The 11,085-nt window shown below is 44.8% G+C and overlaps 1 protein-coding gene across 1 annotated transcript; it reads right to left on the reverse strand.

Moving 5' to 3' along the window:
* Nucleotides 1–503: 503 nt before the first annotated feature.
* Nucleotides 504–2,300, reverse strand: rps16 (ribosomal protein S16). The gene is made up of 6 exons (XM_084701943.1): nt 2,209–2,300; nt 2,068–2,119; nt 1,251–1,352; nt 980–1,076; nt 805–852; nt 504–690 (listed from the first exon to the last, which is right to left on the reverse strand). Exons 2-6 carry the CDS (start codon nt 2,113–2,115, stop codon nt 545–547), a joined length of 441 nt encoding a protein of 146 aa, XP_084558069.1. The 5' UTR covers nt 2,116–2,119; nt 2,209–2,300; the 3' UTR covers nt 504–544.
* Between the last annotated feature and the right edge of the window lie 8,785 nt (nt 2,301–11,085).

Genomic DNA, 11,085 nt, shown 5'->3' on the forward strand with positions numbered 1-11,085 from the left:
TTCTGATGGATCCTCCCCAGAATTTTCTGCATCTCATTTGAATATGCAATGGCAAAAGCAGTGCTGGGCAGTTTCACCACATCTTTACATGAACAATTGTGCTCTTGTGGCTCCATCTACTGGTGAGGATGGGGAATCGCAGTTTAAGTGAACCCACCATTTGCCACACAATTATGAAAGGCTGCTATTAGCATTCTGACTAGATGTAGCATTCAACATCCTTGCATGGTATAAATAAAAATATTTATAATCACTAGAGAAGTCAGGGTACTGACTTGCCAATGTACTTCAGTTATGTACGCACCCACATGCTTAAATCTTTCAACCTAGGTGTCTTGAGCAATTTAACAGATTAATCTTTCCAACAACAACCATTGTTACTTTTCTCTTGCAAAATGTGCTAATTCTAAGGATGTCTCCATACAGATATAAGTTAGCATAATACGTTGGCAACAGACATACAAAAGCATTGCAACCTATTTGAAATCAACGGCGCACACAACTTTTGTCCCTCAATTTTATTATATGAAAATGTACAGAGAGATTAACGGTAGGACTTCTGGTAACGGGCACGGGCTCCAGGTCCACCAAACTTCTTGGACTCGCAGCGACGAGGATCGGCAACCAGCAGGGTCCTGTCGTATTGGATCAGGATATCCTTGATCTCCTTCTTGGAGGCCTCGTCCACATCTGAAAAGGAGGCTTGGAGGTTAACTATCGCAGACCACTTCAGAAAAGTAACAGCTTAATCAAGAGTTGAGACGGGCAATGTGAACGTAAAACAGGATCATGGTGTTAACTTACACTTCTGATAGTAAGCGACCAGGGCTTTGGAGATGGACTGACGGATAGCTGTAGAGAAAGAACACAAAGGAATTGTGTTCCATCATCCTCATAATCCGTCATACATACAGCACCAATCAAATGATATAATATGGGTTTACAAATCTATACGCAAGAGCAAGCATGAGCCGTTTACCGTAGATCTGGGCGACGTGTCCACCACCCTTCACCCGGACTCTGATGTCAACCCCAGCAAAACGCTCCTTGCCCAGCAACAGCACTGGCTCTTGAAGCTAAGGACAGAGGAAAGGAACATGTCACCCACAATGCTAGGACTGCATGGAACTGGATCTGTGACAAGCTGAGAAGCACTTTAGATCAAATAATCTGAAACAAAGTCAAGTAAGACTGATAAGCAAGAACCTGTCGAGCTCGAGGATGATTTCTGCAAGGCTCTCAACACCCACCTTGTACTGGAGAGTGGCTGGCTCAATCATCTCCAGGGGTCTGCCGTTCACCTTGATAAGGCCATTTCCCCTCTTGCAGTGAGCTACTGCTGTGGCGGTTTTCTGTAATCACACAACATGGTTCAATCCAATTAGAGTATCCACTCTGAATATTATCTACATTTGTTACAACAGTTTTACTTGTTAGGGGAATAATCAGCAAATTTGAAGCAATAATAATCTGGCTACCTGTACATATATGTGTCCATTATTAAGGACAGATTAGCCATGCCTTGATAGTTAATAGTAGAAAGCGTTTAGGAGTGATGAAATGATTAAAGGGGTTGGCTAGGCTAGATGATGCCATGCCATAACATGTAGCCATGGGCTGAAAAGATGGCTAGAAATCTTGCTGGCGTTAAAATGACTGCTATATCACTTCAAGCACGACAGTCTACATAGGGTGCTCACTACGTATTAATTGCATTACATTTAGACTTGCCATTTCCATGCTTCTTACAACGCAGACAACTTCACTTGGGACAGTGACGAACAACACTACTGACAGCAATTTAGCCAGTTAACTAGCCTAGGCCCAAATGTTTCCACCCCATTTCCAATTTTGAGAGATCACTAAACTTGGAAAAATATAATTGTAAAAGTTTCTAGCACCTACTTTAAAACAGTTCATCAAATATATACTGTAACATGTGGTACATTAGTTGACTGAAACGGATATTGGCTTCTTTCCTTGCTAACGCGTTAGCACCACAACATGCTACGTTAGCCAGCTTGGGTGGTTGAATACACGTGGAATAAATATAGGCTTTAAACTTACTTTGCGTCCAAAAACTTGGACAGATTGAAGAGGACCTTTAGCCGGCATGTTTCTGAAATAAGTAACATACAATATTACTTTCACAGACACAGAAATGTCTTAATTTTTACCTTTATAACGGGTGAGGAAAGGAGAACGTACCGTCTTCAGCTAGAGTGCCGTACGGAGAGGCCGAACGGGTTTCTCACGCCGAACATCAGGGGCAGAGGTACGACATTCACAGTCGATATGCGGCTAAACGGATTTTGTATTTACGACAGTTGGAGTCCCTTTCCTCCATTTTGATATTTCACCACGCCCACTTTCAGAGTTTGTTTCCTTGAAAGGGCCATGAAGGACATTATTTTTGCAATGCCTGTACATAAGAATGGAATTTAATTGTATTACGGCTTTTGGTTGCCTGTCTTGGAATCTGCATTTCACTCAGTCGTCGTCATAACCTTTCTATTATCTAGACCAGGACAGTCTCTGGAGGAAATAGCGTGGAAATTCAACCAGAGCATCAAATAAGACGGACTGCCTTCAATACGCTCAGCCAAGAACACATTATATCGGCCATTTGTTACACCTTTTGTTTTAACAACCAAGCCAGTAGAGGGAGTCCATATTCCAACCTTTGTGCATGAACTACTGGTATAAGCCCACATGGTAAAAGTTTAGTGGATTTAACACCAAGCAGAGTTTTCACTCATACATGCATGTCATTTAATTATGCTAGGAAATTGTATTTTGTTTTGTATTTGCCTTTATGTAAGCCTGACATATTAAGCCCATTGAGGGGCCATGAATACTCTGCCTGCCTGCTTTCACGTCAATGATTCCAAAGCTCTGTTAAAGAGCACCATCTACTGGACATTAAAGGCAACTACATAATTTGTATCTTTAAAGTGACGTAATCCTTTTGGTTCACACTTCCCTACTGACAGTAAAGTGTCAGTTTGCTTGTCAGTTGAACAATCTTACGGACATATGTAAACAAAACACGCACACAAATGTACATATATGTATCGTTTTGTTTGCATATGTCTGCAAGGCAGTAAAACTGACAGGCAACATGTCAATGCACACAGAATTCCTGCACTCAGCATGTATCACTGTAATGGGTTTCTCTGTTTTTGCTTGGGTTTGAGTTGAATTCTTTGAGGTTTATCTTGACCACAGGGATCATGTGATCACAGCTGTCTGGGGAGCTCATGGTCCGAGGATGGGAAAGGGACCCCACTGTTAATGTGAGAAAGAGGAAGTGGGGAGCCTCTGAGGCTGTAAGTGGCCGACCTGCTGTGTGTCTGTAGGGCTGCGGTGGCTGGCTTTCCCATGAGTTCTTAGCCTACTGCACTGACGGGGCAGAATGACAAGAGAATGGGACTTTCAATGTGCGACTATGGAGGGTCAGTTCAATCAAGGGACTTGAACGTAGCACATGACAATGTACAGACACAATATGAAATGGTACTGACGCACACCCTGCAGACATGAATGACAGTGACCTGGAGAGAGGAGAGAAGGCACTGGTGTCTGGGCATACTCTTACCCTTAAAGGAGGGAAGCGGCAAGACCATTCCTGGGGCAAAGGAGGGCTGAAGATAGATAGCATCTTGGGAATCTGTATACAGTGGCATGAGTCATGCAAGCGATGCAGCGCCTTCATATGCCTGACATTTACTGCAGGGAGAGTGGTGTTTATAGTGTGGAGTGCGGATGAACAGGCACCTGGCTTCTTTTATTGTCAAGTAGTAGTCTGACTCCCCTTGCAGCTCAGTAAGTGAGCTGGCCTGGATGTGGAATGGTAATGGTTTTTGTCGTTCCTCTTGCTTCTCCGGCTCAAGGATTACTTTCACTTTGGTTCCCCCTCAAACTAGCTCTAGCTTGTATATTAGCTCCAGGGTAAATGTAGTTGAGTGATGTGTGCGACTGCTTGCAGGCCAATGCCGTCTCTAGTTAGCGCTTTCATATAGACCAGAGTCCCCTGAGCAGCAATTTTGAAAGTATATATTTTCTGTCTCCCTTAAATTTGGATGAGGTCCATACAAAATCCCAATCCACAGGGTTGATCTACTCAAGCAGTGTGTTTGTGTGGGAAAGCTGGAATGAAAAGAAAGTCCTTTTGTTTTTGAAGTGACAGTTATGTCACTATTATTGAAGTCAATGAGGGCTTAGTATTTGAGCGAATGGGTGCTTGATATTCAAGTGAATGTGGACTTAAAGTAAAGTACAGCTTGTACCTTTTCTTGGTTGTACTTCAAGTTACTGAAGAGGTCAACTAATGTGTGGTACTATATGAAGGGTCTGTATCCTGGCCGATGCTCAGACTGACAAGAGTCATTTGATGCTCATAAGAATTAACTGTATACTACCCTCTCACTTTGCTACAGAACAGTTCATTTGTGACTCCATCTTGACATCAACCAGCAGATTACTCCTCCGAGGGATGTCCATGCAACCCATCAGTGCATGGTAAGTGTGTCGATGTCTGCACCCCAGTGGGGTAGACAGAGGAAGGGTTGTGTGGGATGTGGACCCAGGTCTGGATGATAAGCAGTCAGAGAGACCTGTGTTTGTGCGGAGGGGGCGTCTCACAGCTGGGGCCCCCGCCGTCTGCATAGGAAACACTTTAAGGCCGCAGAATCGTTCCTGATTTCCTGCCCTCTACTCAGCGGTCGGCCTAAAGCACACAATCCCTTTGTGTCCCCTAACTGTCGAGCTCTCCTTACATTGTCCAGGCTTCTTAGCCATTTAGAGTTAAATAAGCTCAAATTGCTGCTTTAGGTATGATATTTCAAGCTCGGCCTTTGTAGCGTGCTAGGTGCTCTGCACCATCACATTATACCTCTTTTTTGCTCAGAATCGGGTCAAAGACAGACATCTTTTATACTCGCAGAGCGCTAGAGTTACCTCAGTCCGTTATTGTAGCGGAGCCCGTCCCTACCATAGACTAGGTCTGAAGTGTAGGACTCTGAGAGAGTCTGCGGCCATCCAGTAAAAGCAGAGAGAGAAAAAGAAGAACAGACAATAAATTAAGAGCACACCATATATGTGCATTTCCTCTGGGAGAGGCCCTATGGAAACACCTCACCTGGAGGTTCAACCCCAGGACCTTGTCTTGTCACAGCACCCCGAGCACGATACAACGCTCTCAGATTTACTGCGGAGGGCCTGCTTTTTCAGGGCCGGACATATCGTCTCATTTTGACCATAATAGGCTGTGGCCAAGGTTGAAAAAGTGTTGCTGGTAGCTGAAGTTTCCCCAAGCAGAGAGAAGGTTTGCCAAGCACACAGGGTGAGGGGAGGGTGGGAGGTGAGGGGTTTTGTGAGGGATACAGTAGTACAGTTACCATGGCGACGAGGCAGGACTCTTTCTACGAGACTTGCTTATGAAGCAGAAGAGTGACATCCCATTGAGGGGCCATGAATACTCTGCCTGCCTGCCAAGAGAAATAATGACTAGAAGCACCAGGTCTTACCATTTATATCCGTGTTTGGGACCGTAAATGGGTTCTGTCTCCCTGATCTCTCCCCACCCTAATCTTTGTCTGGGAAAAGTTCAGAGGCACTTTCCAGGTTCCTCATAATGACTTGTTCTATTGAGGAAGGCTTTGCAAAGATGAGTAATAATTGGTCAGAAGAAAAAGGGTAATGCTAATAACAATAGCACCTATTGTTTCTACCAGCCAATGACAATTGTCCTGTGGTCCTACTGACCAGCTTATTTGATGGAATAATACTTTAGGATAACATTTTAAATATTATAGACGCACTTTCTATTCCCAACGTTGATGCACCATATGCACAAAGGAATAAACATTTGAAACAAATTTGGCTTAGTTGATTTGGATTAATCGCTACGTTAGGGTTAGGGTTAGGCTGTGACACAGGTACACTGTGGGACATTCATATCCATCCCCGTCTTTGTCACAGGAGCACCAACTCCTGTGGGGCACCACAACAGGCCAGCATTACGGGGCTTTCCCCCACATTGCACACCATTTCCCCAGGGTGAGGGCGCCTTTGTGCCATGGCAGTGGTAAATATTGATGTCTGCCCAGTGGGTTGACAGCTCATGGTTGTAAAATGTGGCCCGATATTGAACCCTCCCTTGGACTTGAGCCCCTTCCATTAATTCAACTATTTTAAGGTGCATCGGCCACATAGCAGAGAGCCAGGCAGCAGCTGTTCCCTGACTTTGTCATCCTCCGTCTGCCTGGGTGGTAGGGCCTCAGCATGATGCTGAGCTGAGGGGACCAGGTCCATGGGGGGCGGCAGCCATTGTGCCCTGTTCTCTCTGCCCATCACCTGATGCTTTCCAGAAACAGGGCATTAGCTCCTGGGAAGAGACAGACAAGGAAATGGACAGGGAGAGAATCGAGAAGAACCGGCTCTGTTTGTGTGCTTGTATGCGTGTGTGTTTGTGTGTGTGTGTGTGTTTGTATGTGTTTATGTGTGCTAGTGTGGGTTTAATAGTGAATTAGGAAAACGGAGGGGACCAGGAAACCTTTCAGAGTCCAGGATTTGAAGTCACATAGAGGATGTTATGATTTAGGTAATGTAGGACTGTCATTGCCCAACCGTTTTAAAGATCATTATTAAGATAATATTGAGTCTTACCACAAAGAGATTTAAAGTCTGATACCCCCACGTTCACACAAACAAAACATTGACATCCCTTCTGAGAAAGCCTCATTATGCATCTCAGAGTAGGTTAGTGTTTATAGAGGGGGACAGTGGCTCAAAGACTGTCTAAAGAAGCTGCACTTGAAAACGTTGAGGACATTAAGTTTATGTGTCAGCCGAGCAAAGTAAGATGTGAAATGAGACAAGCTTGCCAACGCACCAGTCGTTCTGTCACTGTCTCTCTGTCATACTTGTCCCTCCCACATCTCTCTCTCTTTCTCTTTCTCCCACACTCACACACACAACTCGTTTTCACTTTCAAACCCTCTCTCCCCTCGTCAAGCATACACACACTCTTGTCCTCCCACACAATCTCCCTCCATCTCCCTCGCCTTCTTTGTCTTTCTTTGTGTCTCCCCCTCCTCCCTCTTTCCTCTGTATGTGTGTGGGTCCGGTCAGGGTTCATGTATGAGACAGAGGGTGGAGGGGTGAGGAGGGGCCAAGTGGGTTCTGGGTGACATCAGCAGGGTTCAGGGCAGGAGCAGCACAGACCCTCTCTCTCTCTCTCTCTCTCTCTCTCTCTCTCTCTCTCTCTCTCTCTCTCTCTCTCTCTGTTCTCTCTGCTCTCTCTGCCTTCTCTCTGCTCTCTCTGCTCTCTTTGCTCTCTCTCTGCTCACTCTCTGCTCTCTCTCTCTCTCTGCTCTCTCTGCTCTCTCCTCTGCTGTGTCCTCTGCTCTGTCCTCTGCTCTCGCTCTGCTCTGTGCGCTACTCTCGCTCTGCTCTCTCTCTGCAGGTCATGGGTTTAAGGAAAACAAACATATAAAGATACTAACAATAGGATTGGGTAATAATTAGTGGTGTAGGGAGTGGATGTGTGCTCAGTGGACGTGTAGTGTACAATAAGGGTAAAGGTTTGCCACAAAAACAATCGTTTTAATGTGCTTGTGGAGAGAAGGGGCTCTGCTAATGGTAAGGCCACGCCTACAGGACACAGTTCACAGGTGTGCTCTATCAGTGATCCGGCTCCTCCCCCTACCTGCCGTCCTGCAACTGAAGTAAACAGACAAAGGAACAGTAGACAGGGAGAGGAGGCCCGGAACACAGGAACACACACACACACACACACACACACACACACACACACAGGCAGACGCATACACATTCACCCATACACAAACTGGGGGACGTGCCTTAAGGGAAAACAAATTCGAATTTGTCATACGTCATTCGTATGTATTCAGTTACATAATATTGAATTTAATCTTGAATACGAACCAATGAATATGGAGACTGATGTATTTTACAGTCATGTATAATGATGCTACTAGTTCCTGGGTTTCCTTGGCCATCCATGTAAAATTTGACAATCCCTCTTCCCTTGGACAGTCTGAGTGATTATGTCTCTAAATCTCAATGGTTATGTACATTTTAGTTGTGTACATAAGCTGTCTTTGAGTCCATAACGTATGTCTGAATTTGTGTGTGTGTTTGTATTTTTGGTGTGTGTGTGTACAGTCATCCTCCTCTGAGCTCCGGGCTCCCCCGAGTGGGGATGGGGGGGCTGATGAGAAACTAGGCCAGCTCTCTCACAGGTCTCCAGAGGAGCACTCCTTAAAAGGCCTGGTTGGATGATGGCGTGGACTCTCTCCTCTCCCTTTCCTTTAAGCAGCACAATACTAGCAGCCGGACTTGCAAGACAGGCTGGCTTTGGGAAACTCATCATGCAGGAACACACACCAGTGATGACATCATAGATTTGCACTAAGGCTCCTTATCAGCTGAACAGAAAGAAGGAGAGGGAGAGAGTTCTCCCTGGACCTGTAATGTGATCTTAGCCTACGGTCTGATTCCATTATGCAAATAAAGGACCTTTGGACAAGTGTTAAAAGGTAAAGATGTTTTTGATGCGCTTGACAGTATTGCCAAGTGTGCCCGTAACTGAGGAACTTAGACAGCTTCCTTTTCTTCTAAAAGCAGAAGCATGCAGAAACACAATTGAAATACAAAGATGCAGAAGTACTAAAAAAGTACTCATTACCAAAAGACAGCAATGTTCACCACCAAATTGCATTGCCCCTTTTATTTCCATATAGTCCCATCAGCCCGTGTGTAAACCACGTTCTGTAACCAATGTCTTCAGACAACAGCTGCTGGCCTTTCTAGTTTCGGGAGCCCCAGCTAAATTTTTCCACTAGGACCTCTTTGATGAGGGTCAAGGACCGCTTCATGTACACAATGTCTAATGTAGCCAAAACACATCCCAGAGTCAGTCTTAGACACTTGTTCACTGGGTTCTCCACAGGGCAGCTCTGGAGACCCTGTCTTGTGGCATGTTAGAATACCATGGGCCTAAAAATAAAATGAATTAAGCTTGTTCGGGCTTGCTGTTTTATTCTTGCTTTTTCCCTCCTTCCTCCTCTCTCTGTCTATCTCTTTCTTTCTCATACTCTCTCTCTCTCCCTCCCCCCCCCTCTCTCTCTCTGTCTCTCTGTGTCTATCCTTTCTCTCGCTATTCCCTTTCAATCCTCTCTCTTTATCCTGTCTCTATCTCTCTATCCTGTCTCTATCTCTATCCTGTCTCTATCCCTCTATCCTGTCTCTATCTCTCTATCCTGTCTCTATCTCTCTATCCTGTCTCTATCTCTCTATCCTGTCTCTATCTCTCTATCCTGTCTCTATCTCTCTATCCTGTCTCTATCTCTCTATCCTGTCTCTATCTCTCTATCCTGTCTCTATCTCTCTATCCTGTCTCTATCCCTCTATCCTGTCTCTATCTCTCTATCCTGTCTCTATCCCTCTATCCTGTCTCTATCTCTCTATCCTGTCTCTATCTCTCTATCCTGTCTCTATCTCTCTATCCTGTCTCTATCTCTCTATCCTGTCTCTATCTCTCTATTCTGTCTCTATCTCTCTATCCTGTCTCTATCTCTTTATCCTGTCTCTATCTCTCTATCCTGTCTCTATCTCTCTATCCTGTCTCTATCTCTCTATCCTGTCTCTATCTCTCTATCCTGTCTCTATCCCTCTATCCTGTCTCTATCTCTCTATTCTGTCTCTATCTCTCTATCCTGTCTCTATCTCTCTATCCTGTCTCTATCTCTCTATCCTGTCTCTATCTTTCCATACCACTCTCTTACCTCTAGGCACAAATCTGTGAGCCATCTGTTGTTATCTGAGGAATGCTCTCTCTTATGGACATATATGCACCAGCACATTGACATGCTCGGCCTATTTATAGACTACCAGCCTACCCGGGTGGTTATTGTAATGATGTCACACAAGCTCTTAAGATAGATCACATTGTTTATCTTTGGTTGCTCTCTCTACCCACTGCTCGTGGCCTGTTTGTTTGTGTTTGCTTGTCTGTTCAGCTACATGTTTCTGATTGCTTCCATGCAGCGTATGAGAAGAATCAGCACCCAAGCGTGTTTCTTGAGCGACGAGTCAGTGAGAGAATGATTTGGTTTACAATTACTGGTGTACAATTACTCTGCAGTGAACTGGCACTTTTCTAATGGTTGTGAAGATTATGTAATTGGTGTGAAAGTATTGCAACAATGTGCTTGAGGGAGACCCATGTACATACATACCTGTGTGTGTGTGTGTGTGTGTGTATGAGTGCGAGCAGATCCTGTGTCAACTTGTGTTTGGCTGTGTCTAAAATAACGAGGTCTGACATGGGAAGGCACCTCAGGGACGACAGAGAAGATTGCCCCTACAGCTGACATGTCAGCTTTCCTTCCACCATTCAGACACTTCACACACACACAGGCATATGTTCGAGATTATACATGTATTCTGTCTCCCCAGCTAGACGTAGAACAAACCAGAACCTCTCATGGGTGGTTGAAAGACACATTATTAGTGTCAGTTTGTCTCTTGTGACATGTACATCTCTCTATGTACGGTAGCTCTTAGCTCACAGATAACAAACAGATGATGTGAAGTAAAATGACTGCATGATATCCTTACTTCTATCAAGCCTGTTTTCACCTGCAACAGTCATCTCCAGTGTGGAAAAGTCTGTGATTGCGACTGATGGCACACATTCGACCTTGACCCAATTTTTACCTCTCGCTCTAAATTAAACCCTGTTATAGAAAGCTACAGCGTGGCCCACCCACTCTGTGACATTACAAGCACCTTTGTCTAGCTCCCTGGCTAAAATAATTGTCCATAAGGCCTTTGCTGGGTTACTGAGGGTGCAGACTGGGTCCACATATATATAACAGTTGTCTGGGTCCAGAGCACCATGCTGGGGTGAATGCATTAACTTTGTTTAATGAGGAAATGTCTGTCTGTGTGATAAAGCCAAGTTTTATCAGAATCGCGTGGTGACAGTCCTATTGCACTTGGATGTTCTGGTGTAACTGCCTTGAAGGGTGAATATTCACAAATGACAGTACCTTA

The sequence above is a fragment of the Hypomesus nipponensis genome, chromosome 7 (genome assembly GCF_054491055.1).
Source record: "Hypomesus nipponensis isolate SF chromosome 7, ASM5449105v1, whole genome shotgun sequence".
In the NCBI taxonomy this organism is placed as follows: Eukaryota; Metazoa; Chordata; class Actinopteri; order Osmeriformes; family Osmeridae; genus Hypomesus; species Hypomesus nipponensis.

Coding starts and splice junctions, on each gene's coding strand:
- rps16 (XM_084701943.1), bottom strand. CDS start 2,115: ATGCCGGCTAAAGGTCCTCTTCAATCTGTCCAAGTTTTTGGACGCAAA. Junction 1,353..2,067: donor TCCAAGTTTTTGGACGCAAA/GTAAGTTTAAAG, acceptor GTGTGATTACAG/AAAACCGCCACAGCAGTAGC. Junction 691..804: donor GGTCGCTTACTATCAGAAGT/GTAAGTTAACAC, acceptor CCTCCTTTTCAG/ATGTGGACGAGGCCTCCAAG.